Here is an 18,963-nt window from a genome sequence, read left to right as displayed (position 1 = left end):
TTTGCTGTTCCCTGTCTTTTGGATGTCGGCCATCTTAAATGGTGTGAGGTGATATCTCATTGTGGTTTTAGTTTGCGTTTCCCTGATAATTCATGATGTGGAGCATCTTTTCATGCGCCTATTGGCCATCTGAAATTCTTCTTTGAAAAGGTGTCCATCCAGATCCCCCACCCATTTTTTAATCAGGTTATTTGCATTTTGGATGTTGAGGCAAGTGAACTCTTTATATATTTTGGATGCTAACCTCTTACTGATAGGTCGTTTATGAATATATTCTCCCATACTGTAGGATGCCTTTTTGTTCTACTGATGGTGTCCTTTACTGTACAGAAGCTTTTTAGTTTATGTAGTCCCATTTGTTCATTTTTGCTTTTGTTTTCCTTGCCTTGGGGATTGTTCAGGAAAAAGTTGCTCATGTTTATATTCAAGAGATTTTTACCTATGTTTTCTTCTATGAATTTTTTGGTTTCATGAGTTACATTCAGGTCTTTGATCCATTTCAGGTTTACTTTTGTGTATGGAGTTAGGCAATAATCTAGTTTCATTCTCTTACATGTAGCTGTCCAGTTTTGCCAACACCAGTTGTTGAAGAGGCTGTCATTTCCCCATTGTATATCCATGGTTCCTTTATGATATACTAGTTGACCATATACTTGTGGGTTTATATCTGGGCTCTCTATTCTGTTCCATTGGTCTATGGGTCTGTTCTTGTGCCAGTACCAAATTGCCTTGATTACTGTGGCTTTGTAGTAGAGCTTGAAGTTGGGGAGCATAATCCCCCCAGCTTTATCCTTCCTTCTCAGGATTGCTTTGGCTATTCGATGTCTTTTGTGGTTCCATATGAATTTTAGAAGTATTTATTCTAGTTCATTGAAAAATGCTGCTGGTATTTTGATAGGGATCGCATTGAATCTGTAGATTGCTTTAGGCAGGATGGCCATTTTGACAATATTATTTCTTCCTATCCATGAACATGGGATAGATTTCCATTTATTGATGTTTTCTTTAATTTCTCTCATGAGTGTCTTGTAGTTTTCAGGATATAGGTCTTTCACCTCCTTGGTTAGGTTTATTTCTAGGTATTTTATTCTTTTTGACGCAATTGTAGATGGAATTGTTTTCCTGATTTCTCTTTCTGTTAGTTCATCATAAGTATATAGGAATGCAACAGATTCCTGTGTATTAATTTTGTATCCTGCAGCTTTGCTGAAGTCAGTTATTAATTCTAGTAGTTTTGGGGTGGATTCTTTAGGGTTTTTTATGTACAATATCATGTCATCTGCTAACAGTGACAGTTTAACTTCTTCCTTACCAATGTGGATACCATTTATTTCTTTGTGTTGTCTGATTGCCATGGATAGGACCTCCAGTACTATGTTGAATAAAAGTGAGGAGAGTGGGCTGTCGCGCGCCCCGTCCTCGCCAGCAAGAACAGCACGCAACAACAGCAGGATTCTTCTGCAGAAAGCTTTAATCTTCAGCTCTTTGTGAAACAAATGTGTCGGGCAGGACCCAGACTAAACGAAGGGGCCAGCTTATATAGCTCTCATGCTCTGTGCTGATTGGTGCTGCTATACGTGCTTCATTAGCATGGCAATTTTTAGTAGATCTGATTGGTTCTTATGCTAAGGAGTGATTAGCATGTGGTTTTGTGACGTAGGGTATTTTGCAACTGGGAAGTATGGGACTTTCCAGTTGCCCCACGTTGAGCGCCACCCTCTGGGTGCGGCTGCCAACATCTCCCCCTTTTTTGTTTAATAGAAACTCAGGACGGAACTTGTCAGCTGAGGCGGAGATAGAGGCCTGACCTCCAGCAAACATTTCTTGATGCCCCCTTTTTGGAGAGGGGTCTCTGGGCATCTACCCCTATGCAGTCAGGCGTGTCTCTCAGAGGGGTCCAAAACCTCTTGCAGTGCTTTGCCTCGCATCCTCTAGCAGACGTTGGGACCGCCTGGTACAAAGGGTCTTGGACCTTTTCTTTGACCCTCTTGCACCGCGAGTTTCTTAGGGAAAGCTGCAGGTAAGCGATAAGGTACCCGGGCCTGGTGCAATGCCACAAGGGCTCAGGGTGCAAGGGCTACCTCAAGCTAAAGCTGAGCTTCTTTATTGAGCATGTTGAGCCATACTTGGGGAGAGGCGCCAATATCTACCGCCATTAAGGCTTGAGCAAGGATTACGTTATCTTGCCTATGTCGGGCACGGAGCCTGCATAACAACCAGAGTAGGAGCATGAGACCTCCAAGCATGAATACACTCATCCCAGCCATGCCCGCCCACTCTTTAACGTGGGAGAGAGCTCTGTGGAACCAGGAAGAGAGTCCTTCTGCTACGGAGATATCTAGCCGGGTGGAGTTGATGTGGATTATTTCTCGCCGTAGCTCTTCCAATGCTCCATCAAAGTCTTGGGACCAGTTTCCTGAAAGATACTGGGACAGGCTTCGTGACAGATTAGCTGCTCGCGTAAAGTTTTTATATTGTATGCTAGTAATGCAGAGAGCACGAAATTTTCGCTCACATCCCAATTGGGCTAACTGCCAGAGCACATCTAGTTGCTCTTCCACTAGATCTACTCGCTGATTGAGGACCATTATTCCTCCTTTCAGCTTGCCATCAAGCGTGGACTGATGGTCAAGGGCAGAGGATACTGATTCTGCAAGGTTATTGAGTTCTGTAGCTGTTTTGATAGAGGTGTCTAAAGCTATGCCAGCTGCGGTGGCTGCAACTGCGGTTATGGAGATTAGAAGCACTATAGCGGCTGTAGCACCGAAGTCGCGTTTCTCTCGAAACAGTGTCATGGTATTAGGTGCGTCTACTGGGACGGGGACCCAACGAGGAATACGGGCTATTAAGGCATTGGTAAAGTTAAGCGCATCCCAGCACTGAGACAGAAAACAGGAGGTATTGGAACAGGAGTTAAAACCATCATTGGACAAGATAAACAGGAATGGGGGGGAAAGGCATACTGGAGCTGGTGGGAAGGGGAGCCTGGGGGCTCCCTGCGTAGAATTGACCGGGGAACAGAAACGAGTGGTAGGGCTTGAGGATTTCACATCAGTATAGCACTGATAGGTCATGTTGTAGCTGACACCTTTCCCTCCACCCAAAAGGGCGGATAGTGGGGACAGGTCTGTACAAGAGCCATTAATGCCACACAGCATCCATTTGTGAAAAGGATTCCTGTTCATAGGCTGGGAGTAATTGCTATCTTTTATCATTGCTGTTCCCCAACTTCTACCTTCGGTCATATCTGGGGAGATAGTGAACTTCTGGTGTGTGTCTGCCCAAGTCACTGTAGCTGACTGGCAGTCTGTCCAGGGCCATGGTTCTCCCTCATAATCACCTAAACAGTGGGGAGCATATTTGGGTTGACGGAGGCTGGTGGTTGAGTTAAGGCCTCCGGGAGGGTCTACAAATGTTCCATTGATCCAGAGAACATTCTGGGGGATCGTTAGGTTCTCGGGCCCCCCAAGCACGATCCCCGTTATCGGATCACTGAACCAGCCATATTTTCTCTGCTTTAGGGAGATACAGTTGGTTAGATTCTTAGTGGTGAAACATAATGATCCGTCGGTTACAAAGGATCGGTTTTCTCCCAAAGGAGCTGTCATGGTGTCTTTTGCCAGGTATGGCAGATTTATGCTAGAGTTGGAAGTAAAAAAACGTGGAAAAATCACTGCATTGAAGCGGACAGGCATGGGCTTAGGAAAGGCAGACAATATTCCCCATCTCAGTACTCCCTGAATCGGGGTTCCCAGCGACGAGAGCAGGATCAGTAGGCACAGAGAGGTCATCTCCTTTGTCCAGGACCTTCCTTGTCAGGCGCTCTGGGATCCAGAAGGGGTTTTCTTCACCCTGGGGGAAAACACATACAGCTCCCCTGGATCTTATTATAATTGGATCCGGGCCTTTCCATTGGTTAGATAATACATCCTTCCATTTCACTAGTTCCTGTGGGTCTTTTGGCCACTGATTGTGGCGGTCTGCTGCTGTATGGCCTCGAGTATCCAGGTTCAAAAAATTTATAGTGAAAAGTGCTAGGGCTATTGCAGTTTTTGGTGTGTGGGGTATATCCCCAATTCCCCCTTTTTGTTTAATTAAATAGGATTTGAGAGTGCGGTTCGCACGCTCCACAATCCCTTGACCTTGTGGGTTGTAGGGAAGACCAGTGATATGTTTTATCCCCATGTGATGACAAAATTGAGCAAATTTGGTAGAGGTATAGGCTGGACCATTGTCTGTTTTGAGAATTTGGGGTAACCCCCATGCGCTCCAAGCCTCAAGACAGTGCTGGATGACATGGGAAACTTTCTCCCCAGATAACGGGGAGGCGAAAATGACACCTGTACAAGTATCTACAGACACATGCACATATCTTAGCCTGCCAAAAGAAGAAACATGCGTTACATCCATCTGCCATACTTGTAGGGGTTTAATCCCACGAGGATTAATCCCGACATGAGGGGTAGGAAGAAAACTACAGCAGTGTTGACAACTTAGTACAATGTTCCTAGCTTCGGCTCTGGTTATAGAGAACCGTTTACGCAGTGTTTCAGCGGTGACATGAAATTGTGAGTGGAATTGGGAAGCTGCAGTGACGGAATCTAGCAAGGGGAAAGCTATGCTTCTAGTAGCGAGGTCTGCCAGATTATTGCCTCGGGCCATAGGCCCGGGAAGGCTTGAATGTGCTCTGATGTGGGTTAGATACAAAGGTGATCGCCTGTGGAGTAACTCTGATTGAATCTGCTTGAACAGAGAGGCTACTGAACTCGATGCGTTGATTAGCCCGGCTACTTCTAGAGAATTAACTGCATTAACCACATAACAAGAATCTGACACAACATTCAAGGGTCCAGGGAAGGTTTGTAGAACCTCTAAAACTATGTGGCATTCTACTATTTGTGGAGTATTGGGCGTATAATTTTTTGTTACAATTTTGCCGTTATGGACATAGGCACCCGTACCAGTCTTGGATCCGTCTGTGTAGACTGTTTCTCCATGTGGCAACGGGGTTAAGCTAGTGACCCGAGGGAACACTAGGGGATGATTTCTAGCAAAATTGATGAGGGGATGTTTTGGGAAATGATTATCAAAGGTTCCTGAGAAGCTATAAGCAAGTATGGCCCAATCATCATTCATAGCACATAATGTTTGTATCTGCTCCATATTGTAAGGGGTTATGATTGTTGCTGGAGCTTTCCCAAAATGTGTTAATGAGTTTTTTACTCCCCTCAGAGCGAGTTTGGCTATGGCGGCCGGGTAGTATTCTATCGTTCTAGCCTGAGAGGCTTGGGGATGGATCCAGATCAGTGGCCCTCGTTGCCACAAGACTGCAGTTGGCAGTCCCGGAGTAGGAAGGATGCATAACTCAAAGGGTTCATTTAATTGTATCCTATTCAATTGTGCTGTCATTAAGGCCTGTTCTACCTTGTGGATGGCCTGCACTGCCTCAGGTGTAAGGGAGCGCGGAGATGTTAGTTGTGAGTCCCCTTCTAGGATTTTAAATAGCGGTTTCAATTCAGTGGTAGGTATCTTTAAAAATGGCCGCAACCAATTAATGTCCCCTAGGAGTTTCTGGAAATCATTCAAAGTTCGCAGCTGATCATGTCTTATCTCAAGCTTTTGGGGGTAAATAACATCTGTGGAAATAGTGGTTCCTAGGAATTTGCTAATACTAGATTTTTGGACCTTCTTACTGGCTATATTCAGTCCCCATGATTCTAGGGATTTAGTGAGCTTTACATAGGCCTCCTCTACCTCTGCTGATTGTGGGGAGCAGAGAAGGATATCATCCATATAGTGAATAAATTTTAGTTTAGGGTAGTTTTCGCGAATTGGTGCTAGCGCTTGCTGAACATACAGTTGACATATGGTGGGGCTATTTGCCATCCCTTGAGGGAGGACTTTCCACTGAAATCTGGCGTCTGGTTGCTCATGATTAATAGCTGGCAGGGTGAAAGCAAACCTTTCTCTATCTTTGGTGTTTAGGAGTATGGAGAAGAAACAATCTTTGATGTCTATTTTGATTACTTTCCATTCTTTGGGTAGAGCAGAGAGAAGTGGCAGTCCTCGCTGGACAGGTCCAAATAGCCTCATTTGAGCATTTACTGCTCTCAAGTCATGAAGCAATCTCCATGATCCTGACTTTTTTCTGATTATAAATATGGGCGTATTCCATGGAGATACAGAGGGTTCTAAATGTCCTAATTGGAGCTGTTCTTGTACTAAATGGTGAGCTGCTTCTAATTTCTCAGAGGATAGGGGCCACTGAGGAACCCATATGGCCTCCTCTGTAAGCCAAGGTATGGACATGGCGTCTTCAATGGCCCCTATGAAAAACCCAAGCCGCGACGGTCATTTTTTACTTTGGGTAGGATAGGCTCTGTGCGTCCCTGTTGGTGTTTCCCTAGCCCTTTACCAGGGATGTATCCCATATCCATCATCATGCCTAGGGCAGGGGTGGAGCATTCATTAATGAGTTTAAGGCCCAGACCTTGCATAACATCTCTCCCCCACAAATTGACTGGCAGTGGGAGCACATAAGGGGTAACTGTACCTTCTTGCCCTTCAGGCGCTTGCCATTTCAATGGTTTGGCACTAATGGTAGGACTAGACTCATATCCTAAACCTTGTAAAGAGTGTGAGGACTGTGTTACAGGCCATTTGGAGGGCCACCAGGTTGCAGAGATAATACTTTTATCTGCTCCAGTGTCTAGGATTCCTTCAAAACTCTTTTCTTCTATTTTGAGGGTCAATTTTGGTCTGTCTGCTAAGTCTAATGCTATGAAAGCGGAATTGTAGTTGGAGGAGCCGAAGCCCTTTCCTCCTCTCTCCGCTGCGATGGAAGGGTAATTGGCGTGGAGACTAGGTAACACTAAAAGCTGGGCTATGCGGTCTCCTGGGGATATGGGGTAGATACCTCTGGGGGCTGAACACATAATTTTCACTTGTCCCTCATAGTCTTGGTCAATAACTCCGGGGTGGACTACAAGGCCTTTTAAGGCGGCAGAAGAGCGCCCCAAGAGTAATCCAACTGTGTTTGGTGGTAAAGGGCCTTTGAAGTCTGAGGGAATAGGTTGAACTCCCATCTGCGGAGTTAACACTATTCTGGTGGTGGCACGGATGTCCAATCCCGCGGAACCTGGAGTGGCTCTCCTTGGGGGGCTTTGTTGCTCCCGAATGACACTTGTGTGCTGGTTGCCCCATATATTTGCGGGCCCTGACGGCGGGGGCCCCTCTGGGCGTTTTTTGGCAGCTCTAAGGGTTTCCCTTCTATGTCTTTAACAGATCGGCATTCATTGGCCCAATGTCTGCCTTTTTTGCACTTAGGGCATAATCCAGGGGTCTTTTGGGTTGTGTGCTCTAAAGTTGGGCTTCTACATTCTCTCTTTATATGTCCTAATTTCCCACATTGAAAACACTTAATATTTTTATTAGTAATTCTGGCTTGTTTGTGGCTTTGTAATATAGCCGCGGCTAGGCCCGCATTGGTGAGTGGTCCCCCTATTTCTCTGCAGGCTTTTAGCCAAGCATGCATCCCCTTCTGTTTCCAGGGTGTAATCGCTTGCCTGCATTCTTTGGTACACTGCTCGAATACTAATTGCTCCACCAGGGGCATAGCTTGCTCTTGGTCCCCAAATACTCTACCCGCGGCCTCCATCATGCGAGCGACGAAATCTGAAAATGGCTCGCTTGGCCCTTGGATAATCTTTGTCAAATTGCCTGACACTTCCCCTTTGTTAGCGTTTATTTGTGCGTACACTTGTGCGGGGAAGGCGGTCTGGTTGGCCACCCACTGTCCCTGGCCTGTCAACATATCATATGACCACGCGGGTTGCCCTTCGGCAGCGTTTGCACGTGCCTGGGTCATGCTGATATCATGCCACAATGCTTTCCACTCTATATATTGTCCCATGCTAGTAAGGCATGCTTTAGTCACATACTGCCAATCTGTAGGTGTCATAGCTGTCTCTGTCAACCTTTCAATCTGCGCTAAGGTGTAGTTAGCACTGACTCCGTAAGCTCGAACGGATTCTGCTAAATCTTTAACTTGTTTATGACTCAGGGGCTGGTGGGAGCGTACCCCGTTGTCCTCAAACACAGGGAACATTTGCTTAATTGCTTGTATGGTATCTGGGTGACAGAAAGTATGTGTACCGCTCACATAAGGTGGCGGAGCAGTGGGCGACGGAGAGCACCCTGCTTTCATTTTCTCTTTGGTCTGCCTTTCAGTCTTGCTAGTTCTCTCACTTCCGCATTTCACGGTCCTGGTCTCTCCCCCCTCTTCCGAGGATATGAGCTCCTCCTCTGGCTCCCTGTCGGAGAGTTGAAGCTCTCTCAACTCTTCCCAGTTGAAGAAACGCTACTTTCTCCGAGGCGGTCGTCACCTGCTCCTCGGGGCTCTTTCACTTTTGCCCTGGGCGGACTTTCCCCCTCACTCTGGGGTTTTTTAACTTTCATTTTAGCGGTCCTCTTTCGGCCGTGAGCTAGCTCTGTCTCCTGTTCCGTTTCTGACATGCTTTCTTGGATCTCTGTCAAAGCTCTCTGTCCTGCCTTTATCACCTTTTCACATTTTTCATCTTGTAGGCAAGCTCTAATCAGTTTCCATAGTGGTCTAGTGCCTCCTCTCAAGTGTCCCTCTTCTTCTTCTCTATCAAGATCTTTCCCTAACTTGTCCCAACTCGGGATGGAGAGGGACCCTGAACAGATAAACCAGGGAGCGACGCGGTCTACCTCCTTCACAAAAGATCCTAAGACTTTGCTGGAGACCTTCAAATTTCGCTCTTTGAGCGCTGTCTGCAGCGCTGTGACTAATGACGGCGCGTTTCCCATAGTGTCTCTTTATCTACCGAGAACCATCAGCCCCTACCCTTAAAAGCGCATCTCTCGGAACTTACCACTCCGGGTTTTCTTCAATCCTGCAGTTCTGAATCCTCTCCAGATGTCTGAAGGGTCCTCCCTGTGCCGGTGATGTTCTGGTTCCCGGGTTTCGGCACCACTTGTCGCGCGCCCCGTCCTCGCCGGCAAGAACAGCACGCAACAACAGCAGGATTCTTCTGCAGAAAGCTTTAATCTTCAGCTCTTTGTGAAACAAATGTGTCGGGCAGGACCCAGACTAAACGAAGGGGCCAGCTTATATAGCTCTCATGCTCTGTGCTGATTGGTGCTGCTATACGTGCTTCATTAGCATGGCAATTTTTAGTAGATCTGATTGGTTCTTATGCTAAGGAGTGATTAGCATGTGGTTTTGTGACGTAGGGTATTTTGCAACTGGGAAGTATGGGACTTTCCAGTTGCCCCACGTTGAGCACCACCCTCTGGGTGCGGCTGCCAACAGTGGGCATCCTTGTCTTGTTCCTGATCTTAAAGGAAAAACTTTCAGCCTTTTGCTATTAAGTTTGTTTGTTGTGGGTTTGTCATATATGGCCTTTATTATGTTGAGGTACTTGCCCATTTTGTTGAGAGTTTTTATCATGATGAACGTTGAATTTTTTTCAAATGTTTTTTAGCATCTATTGAGATGATCTTGTGATTTTCCTCCTCCTTTGTGTTGATGTGGGGGATGATGTTGATGGATTTTTGAATGTTGTACCATCCTTGCATCCCTGGCATAAATCCTACTTGATCATGATGATCTTTTTGATGTATTTTTAAATTTGGTTTGCCAATATTTTGTTGAGTATTTTTGCATCTATGTTCATCAGGGATATTGGTCTGTAATTTTCTTTTTTTGTGGTGTCTTTGCCTGGTTTTGGTATCAGAGTGATGCTGGCCTCAGAGAATGAGGTTAGAAGTATTCCCTCCTTTTCAACTTTTTGGAAAATTTAAGGAGGGTGGATATTAGGTCTTCTCTAAATGTTTGGTAAAATTCAGCAATGAAGCTATCTGGTCCAGCAGTTTTGTTCTTAGGTAGTTTTTTGATTATCGATTCAATTTCATTGCTGGTAATTGGTCTGTTCATATTTTCCATTTGTTCCTGAGTCACTCTTGGAAGGTTTGATTTTTCTAGACAATTGTCTGTTTCTTCTAGGTTATCCTGATACTGGCTCCTTTATGTGACACCTTGCAGAACATACATGGACACAAAGCACAGAGTCCGTAAGATTTCAGAGCTTTGGGGAAGTTAAGTGGGCACCCATCTGAGGTTGCAGCATACCCACCCCCCTTGTGGCTTTTCCAGGCCATCCACACTGACTGGCTTAGCCCAGGGGCAGGCAAATGATGAGGTGAATGTCTTCCAGGGCAGGGCCTCTCAGGGCACTAGGCATCTTCAGGTGCCTGGAGATGATCCTGATCCTCACATCCTGCACAAAGCAGCACCTTCCTAGTCTGAACGCCCCTCACTGTAGAGGAAGTGTGAAAGGGACGTGTCACTGCTTGAGTGGAGGCCACCCCTAACAGTTTTATCCTGGCATGTAACTAGCTTGAACATATCTCCCCCGGGACAGGTCACCATGCCTCTTTTTTCAGGAGGGTGTGCATTTCCAGCTCTGCATCCCATCAGTAACGAGAAAACATACCGCTGAGCATCTCAGCATCAATGTCAAGTTTTGTATCTAAACTGTCTTCCAGCTGGGAGTTCAGAATTGCCTTCCTCTTCAGAATGCAGAATATCAGAGCCTCTAGTGCCAGGTGCTGGGAATGGAGCTCATGTTCAGATAGGTCATGGCAAGTTGGAGCAGACACCTGTCTCCTCATAAAACTGCCCTCCAGAAATGTGTCTGTCCATTTATTTTTGTCAGCTTTATGAACATTGTTCCAATGTGGCCATTAATCCAAAAGTTACAGAGGAGCAGTGAGGTGCTGAAGCCGATTGGGCACAAGAAGCTCAAGGCCCTGGGAGGGCTGCCCCTCAGGTCCTGGGCAAGCTGAGCGGGCTGAGGGCACACGTGTGCTGAGCGCTCTGGGCCCGTAGGGCATCCTGTGAGCTGCCTAAAGGTAAACTCAGCAAACACTTCATTGCCTGAGCAGTTAAATAAACATCTCATCATTTTTAACCGGGTGAAACAACCCCTCCCCACGAGCAGCATGTGGGATTTTAATTAAAAAGCACCTTAATGAGTCTGATGCACTAAGCAGCGCCAGCCTTCCCACCCTGACCTACTGCAGCTGGTTAAGTGCATTGCTGCCTGACATCGTTTCCAGATGGCGTCACTCTGGTGTGCTGGCCATCAGTGAAGTATGGATGATGGGAAAATTCCCCACTACTGTCCCTACAGACACACCGCCACGCTCAGTGGACTCCCTGGATGGCCCCTGGGGGAGGTGGCGGTGACGGAAGTAGCTGTAGCAAAGTCTCTTTCCTTTAACATCAGGAACCAGGTAGCGAATCAGGAGACGGGCAGGTGAAGGAAGCTTATTCTGCTCAGCCTGTCACCAAGGCCCAAAGCGGGTTGTGCCTTTAAGTGTGGGGTCCTCTGGTGCCCAGCGCTGAGCCGCTTCGTAGCAGCACACGGAGCTTTTCTTCCTAAGCAGAGCCTCCGCCTCAGTCACGTTGATGTGTTCCGTCCTTAATGGTGGTGGTAATGTGGCATCAGAGTAAACCAAGTAGTTTTTAAACATTCATATTTTCAACACACTGGAAGTTCTAAAAATTCATCTAGCCTGTCATGACTCTTGTACGCCTAACGCCCTCAGGGTTGTAAGTGTCTACACATCAGATGCATGAAAGAATCGTACAGTCTTTCCCACTCAAATCCTCTTGGCCTGTGACCTCACAGAGCGCCCAGGGCCCTGAGCACCTTCTCGCTGGCGCCTTCCTGCTTTCTTCTGCAAAGATATGGCAACCACCCGCAGATGCCCCGACTTCAGGGTATCACCATGGAGATCTGGTTGACAAATGCGGAGGAAACGCCACAGGAAATCTATACGCCAAATAATCCATTTGAAAAGACAATTGTTTCTCTAACAGAAAATTTGTTTTTGCTCTTTGAACTGATATTTCTGATCGAGTTCTACCGTATTTTTTGTTTGTAGGATATTTGAAGATTGAAAGTCTTTGATTTTCTACTATACATATCCCTTTACTTCCCTATTTGCTCTGCAGATATTTTATTTATTTTATCCACTTACACAATTCATCATACATTTTCACACTCATACATTTTGTTTTACATATTTATGTATTATAAGTTGAACTTTCATACTTAGAAAATTTCCAGTGAGGGTACGAATCTAAGTGTTCATTAATTTCTTCAAGAATGAGATTTTTTTACAACTGTTATTAGAGCAGAGTCAGTCAAATCAGAACAAACTTATTACAAATAATGATAATTAACTATCAAGCATGGAAGTGTTGTCAGGCAGCTGTGTCTGGGGCGGTGGCTCCCTGAGCACCAGGTGAGACCTCGGCCCTGGCAGGGCAGGGTTCTTGACTCTGAGGGAGAGAGAATTCTGGAGCAGATCGGAAGAGTGTGGGTAAGGAAGGAATTCATTAGCGCCAGAGTGGAAATGAGGGGCGGTGGCCTTGCCGACAGCTGAGAGCAAGAAAATGCAGAGGTGCGGAGGGAGGGAGAGGGAGCTCGCAGCATGGGGCCAGCCCGTGACCAGAACTCGCCGGCCAATCTGAGCTCTCAGCAGCCCCTCCCTACTTATCAGGGGGAAAGCGGAGACTAAGTGAAGACTCAGAAACAGAATGAAATAGCAGAGACACAAAGACGCTTGCCACTGGAAAGCGCAGAGAGACAAAACACAAGCTGAGCAGGGAGCAGACTTTATTTACAGGTACGCACTTAGAGAGAAAGTACGGGCATCCTCAGAGGAGGTGCACTGAAAGGTGGGGGTTCCCTATTTTAAGGATTTTTCAAAGTGCCAGAGTGCATAGACTTGTAAAGTGGTCTCAAAATGCCTATCTCTGGTGAGAGACATTAAGTCCCTTCGATTATCAGTCTTCCAGGTAATTCTGCAAAATTAACTTAACACAAGAAATTGGTCAGTTCCTCTCCAGAATAGCAGCTTCCCTCTGGGAACATATCAGACAAGACTGCCCACCCTGAACCCCAAAGTGGGTTGAGTTACTATCTTTTTGCTAAATAATGTTAGGAATCTTACTTCTTAACTTCCTGGTTTTTAAAGGGGAATCTTAGCCTTAAGATGGAATATTTCCTGCTCTTACTATACTGTTTGTATCTCAGCTATTTTGGAAAACTATTCGTGATGCTTGTCTCCTATCTCTGCCCTATCTCAGATGCAAACTTTTATTGAATTAACTTACTGATGAGATGGGTGCAGCATTTCGGTCAGTTCACAGCCAGTGGGGTGAATATTACCTGCTGGCTGAGGGCCCGTGAGTCCTGGTGAGCTGGGACAGTCCCTGTACCCAACTCTGGATCATAGCAGACAGGGTCCCTCTCACTGGGCTGCGGGCGTCCAGGGCAGGGCCCTGCCTGTCCCCACACCTGCACATCTGCAGGCTTGGACACCCTGTCCTGTGGGTGGGTGGATGGGTAGCAGCATTGCTGCAGGGCCACCCCCTCCGAGACGCGGATGAGAACAAGCCCACAGCATGCTATCACTAACACTCATCTTACTGATCGGTCAGCAAGCACCAATCAGGTTGAACTCCAATTTTTTTTGACAAAAATTGGAAAGTACCTGATTTTTATAAGGATTAGTTACCAATTATTAGGCTTTTATTTCCTCAGTCTCTGGAAACTGATCAGGACATATCAAGTCACCTTACTTATACCCCATCTCTTAGAAGCACCTTAACACAATCACGCTCAAAAATAGTTTGTAAAATCAAAATAGTATCAAACACAGCTTTTCCTCACCATGAATTTTACATTTTTGTCAAAATGTCTTTTGATCAACGGAGTGAACCTGCAGGCCAGTCCGTGTAAGGACGCGTTCCCACACGAGCTGATCGCTGGGCTCATTCCTACTGTCAAATGCGTCAACCGAGAGGGCTTACTTTCAGAAAAAGCCTGACTTATTTTTGATTCAGATACATGTATTAATACATGCTCCCTTGACAACCATCTCACTTCCGAATTTAGAACATCTCATCAAGTTCCAAAGAACCGTGTTTCTAGCCGAAACTTGGTCCTAAAGACAAAGATGACAGGAAAAGGCACATGCCCCAGACGGCTGTACAGCACCTTGATTCAAGGTGTTAAGCAAGACATACGTCAGGCTGTCTGTCTGTCAGGAGCCCCAGACGTGTCTATCCTGCAGGGTGGGGGCCTGCAGAGGGAGTGGGGGCTTCCCCAGGTGGGCACCTGGCTGAGGCATGTCAGATCAGGGCAGTGCGTGGGGAGTGGGGTTTTGGAAGGCGGCTCCTGGAGGTCACCAGGGCCAATCCATCCACTGAGGCTGCTGGTGTAGACTTGGGCCCCTGCCTGCCCACTCTTCTCAGCCTCTGTTCCCACAGGGTCCATCCCCGGTGGGGAGCCTCCAACACAGCCCTGGCCAGATGGCTGCCCCCTGCCTACGAAGACGGCATCAGTGAACCCCGAGGCTGGAACTCCCACTTCCTGTACAACGGGTTCCCGCTGCCCCCGGTGGGTACCTTCCCCAACCGCTTGCACTGGTGGGATTGGGTTCCCCATGGCTGGCCTCTGCTATAATCTGGGAGAAACCCCTTCCCACGCTCCCTGAGGCCTGCTCGCAGGACTCCCTTGGACCTCATACCATGGGGTGTGGAGCAGGGAGTCACAGCCTCACAGCCTGGGATCCCAGGCCCCTGAAGGTTAGCATCACCAGCCAGTGAGAGAGCGATGCACGTGGGTCTTGGCCCATCAGGGCCTCTGCCCTTTACATGGCTTCAGAGTTTGCAAATAAATGACTGTTCCTAGGTAGAGACTAGTCATGTTCAAACACACTTAATCAAGAGTTCACTCATTTATGCAAACCAGTGCTTGCACTTCACTCCCAGGGCCAAATTATTTGCTTAGCAAACTCACATCCAATTGCTGATGCATGTGGTTTAACTGGATATTTGTCCCCAACTCAACTACATGCTTCAGTGAATGAGCCAGTCTGTTTCCTCTTGTCTATGTTCAACAATGTGACTGAGGCCCTGCTCAGCCCAGAGAGTCTGTATGAGAACTCACGGTGGGACCCAGGTCAGCAGTGGGCCAGTGCCCCGCCCCAAATGGAGCACCTACAGAAAACAAGCTTGTCCAGGGCAGTGTTTGCAGCTGGCCGCTTAGTATGAGAACCAGACAGGTTCCTCAGTCCCTGAGGTTGAACTTTCCTTAGGAGATAAGATTCTATAAACCCACATTTGCTCAGAACTGTGTAACTGTTTAGAAAAATCATAGCTCAAGTATCTTTAAATGTGGCCTGGGGAAGGATCCTACTCCTGATGTAACAAATAATCACAACTTTAGCGCCTTAAACTATGCAGATCTATTATCTTACAGCTTTGGGTCAGAAGTTCAGTGTGGATCCCACAGTCTAAAATCAAGATGTGGTGGCTCCCGGGGTGCGTTCCTGGTCACGGCCACTCCTCCAAAGCCGGCAGTGGTGTGCCCTCCGAGCCTGGCTGCCAAAGCCACATCTCTCTGACACCGTCAGGACAGTGTCTCGGATTTTAAGGACCGGTGTGATTAGACTGGGTCCCTCAGAAATCCAGGGTCACCGCCCCATCTCAAGGCCCTTTGTGATCGTGCACACAGGGCCTCACCTTGTGAAATACTGTGCTCTCAGCCTCCAGGGATGAGGCTAGGACAGAGGTTACTCTGTCCACCTCAGTTCACCCTGCAGCCCCCAAAAGATTCACGTCCAGTCACACACAACATATGTTTGCCACACCCACCCTAAGACACTAAACCTTCAACCCACTGCAGCATGCACTGCAAGTCCCAGGTCTGCCCTGACCTCATCACGGCAGTAACCTGAGTCAGGCGCGGGCTGGGGGCTCTGGGAAAGATACCTCCTGGGACAAAATCCCTCCCCCTTTGCAGCTGTATGGCCAGAAAACAAGCTGTCTGCTCCCACAGTACAACGGTGGGGCACGCGGATGGTAACGTGTGCACAACCTGGCTCAGGAAGGGAGAACTGGGAAGAGAAAGAAGTCACTGATACCACAGGATTTTGAAATCAGGCCAAGTAAGGCCTGGGGACAACCCTCTGGGGCTCAAGGCTCTGTCCTCTGGGCCATGGACCATGTCACGCTAATGCTGCATGTTTAATAAATGCCTTAATTCAGTCCCCACACAATCCAGAAAGACCAACCTGTTACATCCATTTATAGACGAGGAAACGAAGGCTCAGAGTGGCTAATGGATCGGCCGTAATCGCCACTGACCAGTGCACTGGGGCAATGCCGCCTGGCACCTGTCTTCCCACCCAGACTCCACCTTCCAGGAGCCTCGGCTGCAGCAGGCTCCCGACTGCCACGTGCTCTGGTGTGGCCGTCCCACACAGTGACAAGCCGGTCTCCTCCCCCCCAGGTCTGGGAGGTGACAAGGCGAGTCATTCAAGCTCCCAACGAAGCGGTCACGGACGATGGCCAATATTCTGACCTCCTGATGGTGTGGGGGCAATATATCGGTCATGACATCGCGTTCACACCCCAGAGTACCAGCAGAGCCGCGCTGGGTGGAGCAGCTGACTGTCAGCTGACGTGTGAGAAGCAAAGCCCTTGTTTTCCAATACAGGTAGAATTTCTAAACTTTTACTTTTTACTATGAAACTAGTAGATGCCATTTTACAAAGTCAGAAAAGCATAAAATGAAATGTCGAGGCCCCCACTTGTCCTGTTTGGGGAGGGTGGGATCTGCCCTGTAGAAGCTGTGCACGTCATGTGCCTGCACAGACCTGTGCCCTCTCACGCCTGTGGGGCCCCACGGCTCTTTGCCTTGTACTGGGCCCCTTAGTGATTCCAATCACCCTCCCTATCATTAAATGGACAGAAATCCCATCGTTTGTGCGCACTGGAACCTGTCTAACCAGTTTGCTCCATAACGAGCTCTTAAGCTTTCAAATGAAAGTTTTCAGCTTGTTTTCTGCTCCCACAAAGAATGAAGCCAACACAGTTGGACCTAAATCTTTGTGCACGTGTGTAAACATAAGGGACCGGGGCCTAGAGAGACTGCCAGGCCTGGAGTAGGTGCAGGTGGGGTTCTGATGGATGTTGTGAAATTGGTCCCCACTCCTGCCGTGGTTTTCCTCTTGGCCAGGAGAGCAGGGACAGTAAAGCAGGCTGTTGTCATTACTTCTCTTTAGAAAACATCTTTAAAGCCAGCCAGGGACGCTTTCTACCTAAGTGCAGACATGGTCTGGGGCTGCATCCTCAGGGCAGGTCAGCAAACCCTCCCTGAACCCGTTCCAGGCGCCGCTGTGCGCCAGGGAGGCCCTCCCCGCAGAGAAGCCCCAGCAAAACACACCAAAGCGAAAACTGGGGGCAAAGGGTAAGATGCGCACCCCAGCGGCCGCATCAGTCCCGGCGAAGGAAATCCCAGCCGGCGTCCCTGACCCGAGGGCGCGGGGCGGGCCCGCAGCCCCGGCACCCACCACGGGGGGGAGTCCAGGGGCCCCGGGTGACCCGGTCTCCCCTCTCCCGGCAGCTCCCCGCCAACGCTTCGCGGACGCCGGCCTGTTTGCCCTTTTTCCGCTCGTCTGCCGCCTGCGGCACGGGCGCCCAAGGCGCCTTCTTTGGCAACCTGTCCAGGGCAAACCCGCGGCAGCAGGTGAACGGATTTACCTCCTTCCTGGACGCGTCCACGGTGTACGGCAGCTCCCCGGCCGCGGAGCGGCAGCTGCGGAACTGGACCAGCGCCGAAGGGCTGCTCCGCGTCAACGCGCGCCACCGCGACGCCGGCCGCGCGCACCTGCCCTTCGCGCCCCCGCCCGCGGCCTGCGCGCCCGAGCCCGGCGCCCGCGCGCCCCGCGCGCCCTGCTTCCTGGCCGGGGACGGCCGCGCCAGCGAGGTCCCCGCCCTGACGGCGCTGCACACGCTGTGGCTGCGCGAGCACAACCGCCTGGCCGCCGCGCTCAAGGCCCGCAACGCGCACTGGAGCGCCGACACCGCCTACCAGGAGGCGCGCAAGGTGGTGGGCGCCCTGCACCAGGTGCGCACGGGGTCGGCCTGGGCGTCTGGCTCAGGTGCGGGCCGGGCCAATCGGGGCGCCTGGCTCCAGGTGCGGGCAGGGTCATCCCGAGCGCCCTCCACGGAGGATAACCCGGTTGCTGCCCAAGGACTGGGCCCCTGGCTGCTGCGTCTGTGGCTGTTCCCCTGCGGTGCTGGCTGTGGCTAAGCCACCAGGAGGCCCGGGCAGCCATAGCTGCTCAAGAGTAAGGGGCCAGCCCGTGAGTCCAAGCGCTTTAGGGGTGTCAGCTCATTCACCCCTCATAGCAACCCTGTGAGATGGGTGTCCACCCATGACTTTTATGTTCTTAATCTTGGAGACAATGGAGAAAATGAAAAGAAAAATGATCTTGTGAGATTTGCAAATTGGCAAATTTAACTATGAGGATGCCTGTTAATCTTGGCTCAGGGATTATGGACGGAGTCACGCTGGCCGGTTAATTGTGGGCACGGCTGGGACACCCATGCAGCTGGCTGCTCGCCTCACTGTTGGCTGAGCTGTTATGAAGAATGAGCTCAGTATGAATTCACGGTCACCACCTGTGTCTACACTCGGCCCCAGAGGGGGCTCCTTATGGCACCTCTTTATTCTCTCCATGACCCTATTGATCCTGTTTGGCGTGTCCAAGTTGTCACAGTGAAACCATGGCAGGCCGGGCTCATCCAGACACAGCCTGCTTTTTCCCCACCTCTGAGCACCCAGTGGTCAGACCAGAAGCCCCGGTCCCTACTCAGTGGGGTCCTGGAACCCCTGCTGTACCGCTCCCACCCCCTAGGTGCTGAGTGGTGAGGACTTGGGCCACTGGAGGGTACAAGTCTTACCAAAGAGGTGATATTGAGAAGAGGAAGATTAACACCCAGGGGGCGCATTGGGCTGAGTTCACAGGCCTCGGCTGCCCCGGCGCCAGCCGGCCATGGCCCTGCTCGGATAG

General features: G+C 49.2%; 1 protein-coding gene and 1 long non-coding RNA gene across 2 annotated transcripts in view; one reads left to right on the top strand and one right to left on the bottom strand.

Annotated features, from left to right (window-relative positions):
- Positions 1–18,963, top strand: part of TPO (thyroid peroxidase) — a 53,947-nt gene that overhangs the window by 14,546 nt on the left and 20,438 nt on the right. The window contains exons 5-7 of the mRNA XM_057497559.1: positions 14,369–14,498; positions 16,395–16,601; positions 17,511–18,014. Coding sequence (XP_057353542.1) covers positions 14,369–14,498; positions 16,395–16,601; positions 17,511–18,014 — 841 coding nt within the window. The remainder of the gene's footprint in view (positions 1–14,368; positions 14,499–16,394; positions 16,602–17,510; positions 18,015–18,963) is intronic.
- Positions 1,454–9,332, bottom strand: LOC130682645 (uncharacterized). The gene is made up of 2 exons (XR_008995964.1): positions 8,895–9,332; positions 1,454–3,852 (listed from the first exon to the last, which is right to left on the bottom strand). It is a non-coding gene; the product is annotated as an uncharacterized LOC130682645 (long non-coding RNA).

The sequence above is a fragment of the Manis pentadactyla genome, chromosome 2 (genome assembly GCF_030020395.1).
Source record: "Manis pentadactyla isolate mManPen7 chromosome 2, mManPen7.hap1, whole genome shotgun sequence".
Taxonomy (NCBI): Eukaryota; Metazoa; Chordata; class Mammalia; order Pholidota; family Manidae; genus Manis; species Manis pentadactyla.
The sequence above is the reverse complement of the archived record's forward strand: the minus strand, read 5'-3'. Positions and strand labels throughout refer to the sequence as shown.